This window comes from Schistocerca nitens, chromosome 6 (genome assembly GCF_023898315.1).
Source record: "Schistocerca nitens isolate TAMUIC-IGC-003100 chromosome 6, iqSchNite1.1, whole genome shotgun sequence".
Lineage (NCBI taxonomy): Eukaryota > Metazoa > Arthropoda > Insecta > Orthoptera > Acrididae > Schistocerca > Schistocerca nitens.
Genome location: NC_064619.1, coordinates 283,468,784 through 283,483,195, shown reverse-complemented (window position 1 = coordinate 283,483,195; position 14,412 = coordinate 283,468,784). Strand labels below are relative to the sequence as shown.

Below are 14,412 nucleotides of genomic sequence, written 5' to 3'. Positions count from 1 at the left end.
TATAGTAGAGGCAGAAGTCGTCAGCACACAAGGAAGCTGAGACAGACGTTCCGACCGCCGCAGCAAGCCTGTTAATTGCAAATAAAAATGGGTAGACACTTAGGACAGATCCCTGTGGTACCCCGGTCTCCTGAACTCGGGAGGAACTATGGGAGGCCGCAACTTGCATGTGGAAGGTACAATGCGACAGAAAATTTCATAGGAAAATCGGCAGTGGACCCCGAAGACCCCAACCATGAAGCGTAGAGAGAATGTGATGGCGCCATGTCATATTGTACGCCTTCCACATGTCAAAAAAGACAGTGACGAGGTGCTGAAGGCGGGCAACGGCTGTACAGATGGCTGACTCCAGGCTCACCAGATTGTCGGTGGCAGAGCAGCCTTTACAGAACCCACCCTGAAATGGAGCCAGAAGGCCCTGAGACTCGAGTACCCAAATCAACCGCCGGCTCACCATGCGTTCGAGCAACTTGCAAAGAATGTTGGCGAGGCTAATGGGGTGGTAGCTGTCCACCTCCAATGGGTTCTTGCAAGGTTTCAAAACAGGGATAACAATGCTTTCCCGCCATTGCGACGGAAATTCACCCTCGACCCAGATACGGTTGTAAAGGTCGAGGAGGCGTTGCTGGCAGTCCACTGAGAGGTGTTTCAGCATCTGACAGTGCATGCGATCTGGCCCAGGAGCTGTATCAGGGCAAGCGGCTAGGGCACTGTGGAATTCCCACTCAGTGAATGGGACATTGTAGGGTTCAGGATTGCGGGTGTGAAATGAAAGGCTCCGACGTTCCAACTGCTCTTTAAAGGAGCGGAAGGCCAGTGGGTAACCCAAAGAAGTGGAACTGAGAGCAAAATGGTCTGCTAAGTGGTTTGCAATGATGTCGGAGTCAGTACAAACCGCTCCCTTCATTGAGAGCGCAGGGATGCTGACAGGGGTCCGATAGCCATAGAGGCGCCTAATCTTGGCCCAAACCTGTGATGGAGAGATATGGAGGCCAATGGTGGAGACATACCGTTCCCAGCACTCCTTCTTGTGTTGGCAAATAAGGCGGCGGGCCAGTGCACGCAGCCGTTTAAAGGCGATGAGGTGGTCTATTGAGGGATGTCGCTTGTGATGCTGGAGCACCCGTCGGCAATCTTTAATCGCCTCAGTGATCACAGGCGACCACCAAGGCACAGTCCTCCACCGATGGAACCCAGAAGAATGGGGAATGGCAGATTCTGCGGCAGTAATGATGCCAGTAGTGACTGAGTGAACCACCGCATCAATGGCTTCATTAGAAACAGGCTCAATAGCGGCAACAGAGGAGAACAAGTCCCAGTCAGCCTTATTCATAGCCCATCTGCAAGGGCGCCCAGAAGAGTGACGCTGTGGCAGTGATAGAAAGATCGGAAAGTGGTCACTACCACACAGGTCGTCATTCACACTCCATTGGACAGACGGTAAGAGGCTAGGGCTGTAGATCAAAAGGTCGATGGCTGAGTACATGCCATGCGCCACACTGAAATGTGTGAAGGCACCATCATTTAAAATGGAAAGGTTGAGCTGTGCCAATACATGTTCAATGGTGGCGCCTTGACCTGTTGTGCTGTAGTCGCCCAGTAACAGGAAAAGTGGCGGCAATTGGGCTATCAGCACCACCAGGACATGCTGCGGGACATCACCATCCGGTGGAAGATAGAGACTGCAGACAGTAACAGCCTGTGGCATCCACATACGAACAGCGACAGCCTCTAAAGGTGTTTGTAGAGGAACAGACTCGCTGTGAAGAGAGTGAAGAACATAGATGCAGATGCCACCAGATACCCTTTCATAAGCTGCCCGGTTCTTATAATAACCCCGATAGCCACTGAGGGGGGGGGATTCACATCACTGTAAACCAAGTTTCTTGAAGAGCAATGCAGAAGAACGGGTGAAGGCTGAGTAGTTGTCAGAGCTCAGCAAGAAGGTGGAAGAAACTGCCGCAGTTCAACTGGAGGATGACATTGCCATGGCTGAGAAAGGCGTGAAGGGCCTGGGGAGGCAGATTATGCAGCTGGGTCACTTGCTGCCACTGATTCAGTAGCCACATGAGTGACATCCATTGCGTCTGAGGGTCCGGCGAGATCCAGGTCTTCAGCAGACGCCAGAATCTCGACCTCATCCTCAGAGGCTGAGCTTGTAGGAAGCGGTGGGATGGGTGCCACCGCAATTTCGGGATTCTTGGGAACCTTTTTCTTTTTCTGCTCCTCTTGCTGTGCCTTCGGTGGTTCAGGCTGGGAGGGCTTCACTGGGCCAATCTCAGGGATGGACGATGACCATAAGGCCCTACGACCAGCGACCGGTGGTTGTTTCAGCCGCTTGCAGGTGTCTGCTTTTCTGCTGGTCTGAACTTGCGAAGGGAGGTGCCCAAGGGACCCCTTCATGGCGAGAGGAGCTGAAGAAGTCTTATGCTTCTCCAGCTGGGAAGTGGGAACTGATGTCCCTGACAGTTGGGGGAGGTGTTGCTCCTGAAGTAGATGGAGCAGGAGCAACAGGGATTGAAGTGCCCCCCACCATCAAGGGGGCAGGTGTGGTCCTTTGAGTTGCAGCTGATGGGGTCTTGTATTCCATTTTTTTCCTTTCCTTCTGCAGAATGAGTATCAGGATGGGTTGGATGACCACAATCACAACACATGAGGCTGGAAGCACAGCGGGAAGACGTGTGGCCGAACTTCCGACACTTGAAGCACCGCATCGGGTGGTGGGGGGGGGGGGGGAGGGGGGGAGGGTATATATGGCTTTACATCATGGCGATAGACCATCACCTTGATCTTCTCAGGTAATGTGTCACCCTCGAAGGTCAAGATGAAGGCACCAGTGGCAACTTGATGATCCCTCGGACTCCGGTGGACGCGCCGGACGAAATGGACACCTCGTCACTCTAAGTTGGCGCACAGCTCGTCATCGGACTGTAAAAGGAGATCCCTGTGGAAAATAATGCCCTGGACCATATTTAAGCTTTTATGGAATGAGATAGTAACTGAAACATCCCCCAGCTTCTTATAAGCGAGCAAGGCCCGTGAGTGGGCAGAGGATGCTGTTTTTATCATGACTGAACCGGACCGCATTTTGGACAAGCCCTCCACCTCCCCGAACTTGTCCACTAAGTGCTCTACAAAGAACTGAGGCTTCACGGATACAAGTGATTCCCCAGCAGCTCTGGTACAGACGAGATACCGGGGCGAATACATTTCACTGTCATTCATAGCCTTTTGTTCCTCCCATGGTGTAGCCAGGGAGGGGAACGATTTGGGGTCATACACGTGAGCTTTAAAATAAGCCCTTGAACACTTAGAGACTGCTGGTGGCTGGCCACTAGCAAGAGATGATGTGCCATGCTTCACTGCGTGTCATCCACCCTGATGCCACCTACTCTGACCAAGGGCCCTCCCCATGGGCACCACCCAGCCACAGCAAGGGCCACCTGGCAGGATCGCCATTGCCAGGAGTCCTGATGCCCCAGGGAGATGGGCATCTACTCCTTGGCATACATGGGGAGTAAACGGCACAGGCATCAGTAGGGGCTAGAACCAACAGGGTACATGGCGGCCCCACCACAACGGACTGGCTACCGTGCTGGATATTAGGTGCAATAAAGTCCAGGGTCGTCGCCTCCACAAAAAGCAACACTGCACAGTGCATAGTGGAAATTGCACCCAGGAACACATCCTCCCCCAAGAGACGGAGAATGAGCGGGATGGCAAAGCAACGACAGTAAAACTGGGTAGAGGTCTCAATGCCCGATGGACAAAATGCACCATGTAAGGCGCCCTTCCCCAACTGGCTCGCTCTTCGGAAGAATTTGGAATGATGGAGGTCAAACCCAAGAGGGGACCATCACATATAGGCCGAAATGTTTGAGACTCCTTTTAGTCACCTCTTACGACAGGCAGGAATACCACGAGCCTATTCTTTCCCCTGATCCCACGGGGAGGGGGGGGGGGGGGTGTCAGTAATGTTGGAGGCCAGTATTATCATTATTGAGGATAATGTAAAGGGTGTGCAGTATCAGGACAGGATCCCCTGATATACTGTCTAGCCCTACAGTCAACATTTCAGCAACAGAGTTGTCTTTCTAGATGACAATAGTCATAATGCGCTAGGTGGAACAACATCATACTGAACGTTACGCAGCAACAGAATTTGACTACAGAGCTGTGCAAAAATGTGCACATTTGAAGAGGCTATCCTTATTTTGGTTACGGTTTGTATTGATTTCTCTGTAGAGGTTTTATCTCCCGCTTCCTTTCAACCTAAGCCCACACACATTTGCAGTTTTGTAGCTGGCACACCACTTTTTTTGAGCACTTTATAAGAACAGAAGAGGTATAATGCCAGAACACAAATGCCACACACATTTGGTAACACCACAGCAGATCGCCTGCTGTGGAATACTGTTCAGAGCTTCGGCATTCCAGCAACTGCTGGGTGATAAAAATCATCACATAGGCATTGTGGTTGAGGGGCAGTGCCATAAGATAGGTAAATGAAATCAGAGTAGCAGCAAAACTTGTCAAAACAGAGATACCAGATCTTAAGTTCAATAAGATGACGGATTCTGCCTTAAAATAAATAATGGCATGCTCATTTGAATACCAATAACCATCCATGGGATCAGATGTTGAACACAACATCTTAGACAGACCAGGAGTATTTCTGAACTGAGCATATTTGGAACACCATTGATAGTACTGCAAATAGGTAGAGTAAGGTGGTAATCACCACACAGAAGGGCAGGAGCAGCTTTCCTGCATGACTCAGTATATCATACAGCATCTGGTGAGGATAAGAACTTATTTACATAAAATATTAGGTCAAGAAGACACAGAACACTGACAAAATAACCAAGATGATTATGCGCTGCACCTTTCTCTAATTATTATTAAATAATAATGTTTTTATGACTTATAATGTACATGAAACTCTGTTATATTACCTTCTGTGGTTCATAAGACAGTTGAAACTCCATCTGAACAAGACCTTCCTTTGTCTGAACATTTATCCATTCAGCAACATGAATTCCTGATGGAGTCTCAACCCAAATTTTTGGTATCTGTAACCAATAAGACGTGTTCATTTAATAATGAGACAGAGTGTCTCCACTTACTTATCTTTTTAATTCATCACACATCAATAACATAAGTTTACTCACTTTCTAGTATACAGTGCAGGTCAATTGATCTTTTCTTATCTCATCTTTCTGTTAAAAAACAGCATCATTCTATAGGTCATCCAGAAAAAGGTTTCACTGAGGAATACTGGCCACATTCTATGTGTCATTGGTGTTTTCAGCATGAGTTACATAAAGTTTGTTGAGATACACACACACACACACACACACACACACACACACACACACACACACACACACACACTGATCAGCCAGAACATTATTAACACCAACCTGCTATTGATATAAACCCATCTAGGTGATAGCAGCATCACCAGGCAAGGAATAACTGCTAATCAGACACATGGATGATGCATGTAGTATCAGTGAGTGTGCTGTCTGTGTGTTGAATGGAGATAGCATGCAATCTATCTGAGTTTGAACGAGGGCAGATTGCGATGGCCTGGAGGCTCAGAGTGAGCATTTTGAAAATTGTATGACCTGTTGGGTGTTTGAGGAGAGTTGTGGAGAATTTCTTCAACACATTGGCCAGCCTCAATAGAGATGTCAGACATCGTAGGATGGGCAGATTGCTAAAACAGGACAGGCAACAAAATGTGGTGGAACTAACATCAGACATTAATTCAGGGCAGAGTACAAGTGTGTCTGAACACACAGTTCATGGAACACTCCTAATAATGGGCCTCGATGGCCAACGAATCATGCATATGCCAATTTAACACATCAGCAACTATGACTGAAATGGGCATGTGACCATGGACAATGGACACTGGCACAGTGGCATAGCATCACATGGTCTGATGAATCCAGATACCTCCATCATACCAATGGGAAGGCACAAATCTGTCATCTTTCAGGAAAACAGCTTCTTGACACCTGTACTATGCTATGGAGACAAGCTGGCAGAGGCCCCACGGTGCTCTGGGGAACATTCACATGGGCGTCCATTGGTCCAGTGGAGCTCATGTAAGGCACCATGATGGCCAAGGAGTATTGTACATCAGTTGCAGACCACATACACTTCTTCATAACAATCATGTTTCCTGACAGCAGTGGTATTTCTCAGCAAGATAATGTTCAAAATGGCTCTGAGCACTATGGGACTTAACATCTATGGTCATCAGTCCCCTAGAACTTAGAACTACTTAAACCTAACTAACCTAAGGACATCAAACAACACCCAGCCATCACGAGGCAGAGAAAATCCCTGACCCCGCCGGGAATCGAACCCAGGAACCCGGACGTGGGAAGCGAGAACGCTACCGCACGACCACAAGATGCGGGCTCAAGATAATGTGCCAAGTCACTAGGCCAGGAGTGTGATGAAGTGGTTCAAGGAACACAGCGACAAGTTCCCACTGATGTGCTGGCCCACCCAACTCCCCATATGTGAACCAAATTGAAAACATCTGCAATGTGACTGAACATGACATTAAGAGTTTATTGCCCCCACACCTCCCTATAACTTACGGGAATTAGGTCACTCTTGTGTGTGCAGATGTAGTGCCAACTCCCTCCAGTAACCTACCAAGGCCTCATTGTTTCCAAGCCATGATGTGTCACTGCTGCTATACATGCCAAAGGTGGACATACCTGTGATTAGGTAGGTGGTCACAATGTTCTGGCTGATCAGTGTATATGCATTTGGAAAAGTGAATTGGCATAGCTGTTACATATTTGGTTTTTGAAATATACATAAAAAATACATGCCAACAAACATTCACTGTCAAGTATCTACGGTTCACAGGGATGAAAGAACAAATGAATCATTGGTCCATAGATGCAGCTGTTAGAGAGAATAAACATTTCAATAAACAAAATTTGCAATTATGTGTGCAGCAATGAATAGAAGAATTGTTTCAGTTCTACTGCCTCCATAAAATATGTAACATGCTAGAAAAGGTGTTGCCACTTTAGTAAATCTTAAGTAGAGTAACAAAATCCACTCAATGAATTGCCACAGATCATGAATATCAGCAAGATTAATAATTGATAATGGATACTTGTTGAACGTAAGTGTATATGTGTCAGAGGAAAGAAGGAAGGGACAGAGAAATTACACATACAGTTCCAGAAGAACATAAGAGACAAAAATAAAAGTTATTTCTGCTAATAAGGCGAGATTTTATGGTAAGGGTCAACAGTGAAATTAACTGGTCCACTGGAGAATATGTTCTAAATTCAAGTGGTATGACACTTCAGGACTTTTGTCAGCTTTAACAAGATAGAACTAATAAACTTACTCTTCAGGATAAAAAACATATTCAGAAACATTTTGTATGCAATGGCTAATGGACTAACTACTGAACATTTTATAGCTTGAGAAAAGTTGGGGAAAATTGTTTACAGATGTAAGAATACATTGAGGCTGTGATGGTTGGAGTACTTAAAATAATGCCTTATTCATTCCTACCTTGGAGCAATAACAAATATTATCAGATAAAATACAAGACAGGTCCAGGACATACAGAAATGAAGCTGTAACACAGCAAATGGTATAATGCATGATAGAGGAATGAAAACTGGATAGGCACCTGGGATAGATTAAATAAGTGTGGAGATGATGAACACAGCTGTTTCTTCTAGGCTACAATGGTTATATAGATTGCTAAGATGCATCTAGAATCAGAAATGTATGCTGGGGGAAAGGGAGTAATAATTTCAGTATTCAAGAAGTGAGACAGAAAAGTATGTGATAACTTTTGAGAGATCACACTCATATTGCAAGTAACAAAAATAATGGAGTAGATACCAGAAAGACAATTGAGTAAAAAAGTGGAAGACAAGTTGTGAGAGGAGCAGTAAGGCTTTTGACATGGGAGAGCAACAGTGGACCCAATCTTTAGTATGACGCAGTTGATAGAAATATGTCTGGAGTGTCGGAAAGATCTGGTGATGACATTTCTTTACTTAGCAACATGTCTCCAGAGAGAAGGTATGGGAAACCTAGGAATGAAAGGGATTAAACAACTGAAATTCTTCAAACAATGTGGGCAAAAGCTTCAGCTGTGTGAAGACCCACGTTGACAGAACTGATTGGTTTAGGTATGTTATGGGATTGAGACAAGTGAGTGTGGTGGCACCATTATTATTTACAATAGTGATGAATGAAATTTTGAAAGACAAAAGAAATTCCTAGGGGAAGGGAGATGAAGTTGTTGCTATTTGGTGATGTGGGGAACCAACAGTGAGGGTGTATAAGAACAAATAGGCATTTTAAATAAAAAATCTTGATATATGGAATGAAATGCAGTGTGGAGAAAAGCATGATTATAGTGGTAATATGAGGAGACAGGGCATGGAAGGGTAAAATTACTATTAAAGGACAGGATATTGAAATTGTGAATAACTTTAAATATGTAGGAAGTGTGATAATGAAGAATGCAGTAATGGAAGCAGAAGTTAGCAAAAGGGCACAGCAGACCAATGAATTTTACCAGTGTGTGACGGGCTCAGTCTGGGGAAGGAAGGTGTCAATGAAGTGTACGGAAATGCTGTACAAGATGTAATTTGAATCCATGATGACATATGTGTTGGGGACCTGGACAGTGACAAAATGAGAGGACATTAGAATTCATGCCAGTGAAATGAAATTCCTAAGAAGAATGTTAGGGAAAATGAAGAGAGACAGAGTGAGAAATGAAGATGTTAGGAACAAAATTAAAGAAGGTAAGCTGAAAGAAAGAATTGAAAAGAATGGTTTAAAATGATTTGGACATGTAAAGAGAAAGGAAGATGGAAGAACACCAAAATGAATGATGGACACCAATAATGAGGGAAAGAGTGATACCTAGAGCAAGATGGGCTAACTCAATAATGGCCAGTTTAAGAACAAGATACCTACGCTGGAACAAAACAGCTATAGAAAAAAAATGGCTCTGAGCACTATGCAACTTAACTTCTGAGGTCATCAGTCGCCTAGAACTTAGAACTAATTAAACCTAACTAACCAACGGACATCACACACATCCATGCCCGAGGCAGGACTTGAACCTGCGACCGCAGCTGTCGCTCGGTTCCAGACTGTAGCGCCCAGAACCACACGGCCACTCCGACCAGCCAGCTGTAGAAGAAGAAAGGAGAAAAGACAGGAGAAGTGGAGATGTATGGTAAATTTCCCAACTTGGTCTGATGCTCGTTAAAAGGAAATGAAAATGATGAAGAGAGAGCAGGAGGAGGAGGAGGAGGATACACAAAACAGGCCCAATGATCAAACAAATAGAGGAATTTATGTGGAGAAGGTAAACAGTTGAATTCACAAACATTGTATCAGAACTTACTTTCTACTTTCATTTTAATTAGGATAACCATGCTGCATACGTACTCACAGGTTGGGTGACAGGCAAGAGACTATGTCGTAAAGTAAGAATGCGGAACCGTACGAGGTCTCCAGGCTTATATACAGCCTTGTCTGGCTGAACAAAAGTGAGCACCGAATCTTGTTGGATATGTATCTCTCTCACACTGTCAATTCTATAATCATATAGTTCATCAAACTCAACCATTAAGTGCAGCCGTGCTCTTGTAAGTGGAGTCTGTGGGATAACCATTTTCATGCAATTTCCTGAACCTAAAACAATGAAAGACAATGCATAATAGTTCATTATCTGTAAATATCAATCTGACATTTGAAATGTGGTATGCCTTTAAGTCAGACAGCTCCCCCCACCCCCCACCCCCCACCTCTCTCTCTCTCTCTCTCTCTCTCTCTCTCTCTCTCTCTCTCTCTCTACATGCTGCTTTTTAATTATCCCTGCAGCTCTGATAATCACTGTTAGTCAATGTTGTTTCATTTTTGTTTTTATCACCAAGCACACTTTGAATCATTAATTCTACATACTAGCAATGTCATACCATTTGAAATGTTATGGGAAAGTGTTGCAATCTGATTGTCAGAGTCTGGATAAAGAAGATGAATCTTGACATAAGCATTTCCAGTAATGTTGTGGAGAGTAAGGCACAGATTCTCCACACTTCCTGTTAGTAGCCGTTTGGGAGCTGTCAACACGTATCCCCTGGAAATACAAAAGTTACTGTCAGCACACAAAACTTATATATACCACCAAAGTCAGTTATTAAGTAATACTTTATTCTGGTGTAACTAGTTTCTATAGTGTCGTCACATGATTATGAAGTATTTGAAATGTATCTATAAACCTGAGTAAGTATGTGAGCCTAGAGTATGCAAAGATTGTTCAGTGCACAATCCTATAATACAGTAAAATCATGATACATTACTTACCTCAAAAAAGCAAAAATTTTAGCATTGTCAACAGACATGTATAAAAGTGCACAAAACTATCCTAGCTCTAGGAATATTAGATTCTGTTCGGGAAGGAAAAAGGTACAGAATGCAAGTCACTCAGACCTCAGGATAAAAGAATATGCATCAGATATTGTAGGAGGTTAAAATTGTATACATGTGTGTATCAGTAGTACTAAAAATTTTGCACCCTGAAGATAAATCTTGGTCAATAATCCTCTCTCATATTTTGCAGTTTCCTCAAGAGAATTTTTCCTTTTGATATTATCACATAAAAAAGTGACCCATGTCAGAAACTGAAGCATAAAACCTATTTAACATCACATGTGAATATAATTTATTGTTTCAAAATGACAGGCTCTGAGAATCCAATGTATATAAATATTCCTTCTTTGTGGGATATTCACCTAGTCATGTCAAAAGCTATTCTTATTACTCCACTGACTGTCTGATATGAAACTGTCCACTACCATATGATATTTAGTATATCCTGGCATTCTGAAGCCTATATAATCTTTCATATGCCTCTAGGATTGCTAAATTTTTGTCTGAAGATTGAGTAGATTTTATGCCTTTTTAGGAGGCAGCTAATCTTTTTGTCACTGAATGACAACAACACAAGCTTCTTCATATCCTCCTCTGTGGCCTTCTACTTATGCATTTTCAGTAAAATGAGTTGTAAAATTTGTTAATTGTTGTGGCAGTTTTCCTTAAATAGTTTCTGTAAGTAGCATAACTCTTGTGACAGGTTTTCACTGCCTAAAACAGCTTCTGAACAATGCATCACAGTCTTCTGAAAAAATTATTTTGGTGCTGTGTTAATAGAAGATAGAGGGAGAGAGAGAGAGAGATAGAGAGAGAGAGAGAGAGAGAGAGAGAGAGATGTTTTGGTGCTGTGTTAATAGAAGATAGATAGATAGAGAGAGAGGGGGGGGGGAGGGAGAGAGAGGGGGGGAGGCAGGGGGGGCAGGAGGGAGAGGAAAATATATAAGAGGGACATATATATAACAGCCAATGAAGAGTGACACATTTCATTAAGAAATTGTTTACTTGGTACAAGAGAGTTATGCAAATGCAGACTCCACAGGAGAGGCACTTTACATCATGGAGAGGTTAAGTTTTGAACATTTTGAGAGTTTATGTTCCAAAAAGAGTCAGGAAATATATTAATTCCACCCACATACAGCTCATCAAGTGACCACTACAAGAAGATTTAAGATTACAGAAATTAGATGTCATACAGAGCTTTACCACCAATAACTTTTCCTGTACACCATTCAAGAGTGAAACTTGAACAGGAAAGTAGGAGGAAGATAATGATACTACACCACACAAACATCGTAAGACGACTTGCAGAGCATAGATGTAAACATGAAAACTGTGGCTGTGACATCTATTTGACTTCCAGCAGACAAGTCATCAAGGAATAGCAAGACACCATCCATTTCTGTCTCCATTGTGAACATAATGTGGTCATGAATATCATTATGTGGTCAAAGAATTCTCCCTGCTTTCCATGCTGATGTAATGATAAAAGCAAATAGGCTTTGTAGGATCTGTGTTCAAGGCATTTACTTCCAGGTGCTCCATACACAGGTTGGTTGTAATTGGAGCTAACAAACTTCCCATTATGGTACCATCTATCTGGTTAAAATATTCTCCACCACAAAACAAAAATTTGTAAGGCCAGAGTGTGCTTAAATAAATTCACAACAGCATCTTCAAATAATTGGGAGAGAAGCCTATAGTGTCTTCAATGGGAATATATGTCAATAATGACATCATATCACAGCTAAACATCATACTTCTTTATTCAATGTCTACATACTGAGATGACAAAAGTCTTGGAATACCACCTAATATTGTGTTGGACCTCCTTTTCCCAGAAGTAGTGCAGCAACTCACCATGGCATAGACTCACCTTGAATTAATAGTGAGCCATGTTGCCTGTATAGCCATCCATAATTGCGGAATTGCCAGTGTAGGATTCTGAGCACAAACTGACCTCTCAATTATGCCCCATAACTGTTCGGTAGGATACATGCTGGGCAATCTAGGTGTCCAAATCATTTGCTAAAATAGTCCTGAATGTTCTTTAATCACTCACAAACAATTGTGGCCTGGTGACAGGGCGTAATGTCATCAATAACAATGCCACTGTTATTTGGGAAGCTGAAGTCCATGGATGCCGGCAGATGGTCTCCTAGTAGCCAAACATAACCATTTCCGGTCAATGACCAGTTCAATTGGACCAGAGGACCCAGTCCACTCCATGAAAACACAGCCCACACCATTATGGAGCCACCAACAGCTTGAACAGTGCTTTGTTGACAACTAGGGTCCATGGCTTCATGTGGACTGCATCACACTTGAATCCAACAGTCAGCATTTACCAAGTGAAATCAGGACTCATCTCACCAGGCCCCAGTTTTCCAGTCATCTAGGGTCCAACCAATATGGTCACAACCCCAGGAGAGGTGCTGCAGGTGATGTCATGCTGTTAGCACAGGCACACACGTCGGTCGTCTGCTGCCATAGGCAATGAACCCCACATTTTGTCACACTATCCAAATGGATAAATTCATTGTATGTCACACATTGATTTCTGCTGTTATTTCATGTCATCTGTATGCCACTGCTCTCAGTTGTTAAGTGAAGGCCGTTGGCTACTACATTTTCCACAGTGAGAGTTAATGCCTGAAATTTGGGGATCTTGGCACAGAATTGAAACTGTGGATCTCAGAATATAGAATACCCTTGAACTGTAGCACAACTGATATCTCTCACAACATCTTCTGGAACGCAATTTTTGGCATGAAGGGTTTGTGGCATGTATGCTGCGAGTGCCCTTGGGGCCATTTTCCAGGGAGAGGCAGTCAGCGAAGCAGCATGGACAGTGCAGATATGCAGGACAATGGACCAGCTGTTTGTTCTGCTGCCTATGTGACTTCCAAGCTGGTCCAGCTGAGCATCTTCTGGACACAAAGGATGTGCACCAGAAATGAGAGTGGACATCATTCTTTTGCTGACTAGGTCAGGAGATGAGTGGTGGGTCTGAGTCATTGAAACATCTTCTGATGGTTCCAATTATTTTCACTGTTTGTCATCACACAGCACCTTTGTATGCTCTGTTTCTTCAGTGCCAAGGGCATGCAGGATTTGTAAAGGCCAATCTTCCTTCCCTCTGCCAGCGTGAAACTGTGACTGGTTCACTTCCTGTGCATGTTTTTGCCTTGCTATTTCTATACTGGACTCTGTTCAGCCACCTGTTGTTGTTTCCTGTTCCTATGTCTGGCCAGGTGATTTGAGGAGCATGTTGCTCATATCAAAACATAATAGCTTCCATTTGATAATTGTCATTGAGTTATGATTTGACTGTGTGTTTTAAATTATTAGGGTTCTGTAAATTCCTACATTCAATGTCATTAATGAAGACATCCAAATCATATTTCTTACCAAGTACCTTGTGTACTAAATTGCTAAGTTGCTTTCTTTAGTTATTTGGAGCCTGCAAGCTTGCAGCCTCAATGGGGCTGATCATGTTGCTTTGAATTTGGTGGATTACAATTCCAAGCCAAGCTTGTGTTTACATAGATGATTTTAATCAGCCAACTATTCACGTTTTCCTTACACTTATGTTTCGTTCTGTCCCATGTGAAAGTTAAGTATTTGCCATTTCTGCCATGAGGCATGATTTGAAGCTGAATCTCAGTTGGCCACTGACCTCCTTTACTATCAGGTGTAAGTGACTTTTAGCGACTTTTCACAAATGTTTTATCTACGCTGCCAGCACGTAATCTGATGACTTAAGTTTTACTCATTTTGCTTAAAAATTACTTCTCTGTTCATCAGGCTAGCACTGTATGTTCGTGCCTTGAGGGGTGTTCCCACTGGTTGCTTAGAAAAGGAGTGTAGTGAGCAGAATATTGGGCCTTAGTAACTTTGGGTCCATTCGTCCAGACCACATTGCCCAGCATGGGTGGTTTCACATCAAGCAGC

At 43.6% G+C, this 14,412-nt stretch overlaps 1 protein-coding gene across 2 annotated transcripts in view; it reads right to left on the bottom strand.

The window, feature by feature from the left end:
* The window catches only part of LOC126262885 (murinoglobulin-1-like), a 292,408-nt gene that overhangs the window by 212,237 nt on the left and 65,759 nt on the right, over positions 1-14,412 (bottom strand). Inside the window, exons 2-4 of one of the 2 annotated variants that reach the window (XM_049959761.1) lie at positions 10,005-10,165; positions 9,479-9,720; positions 4,956-5,072 (exon numbers count right to left, since the gene is read on the bottom strand). In XM_049959761.1, the coding sequence (XP_049815718.1) occupies positions 4,956-5,072; positions 9,479-9,720; positions 10,005-10,165 (520 nt within the window). Of the gene's footprint in view, positions 1-4,955; positions 5,073-9,474; positions 9,721-10,004; positions 10,166-14,412 lie in introns of those variants that run through there. The other variant, XM_049959762.1, reaches the window with a different exon arrangement.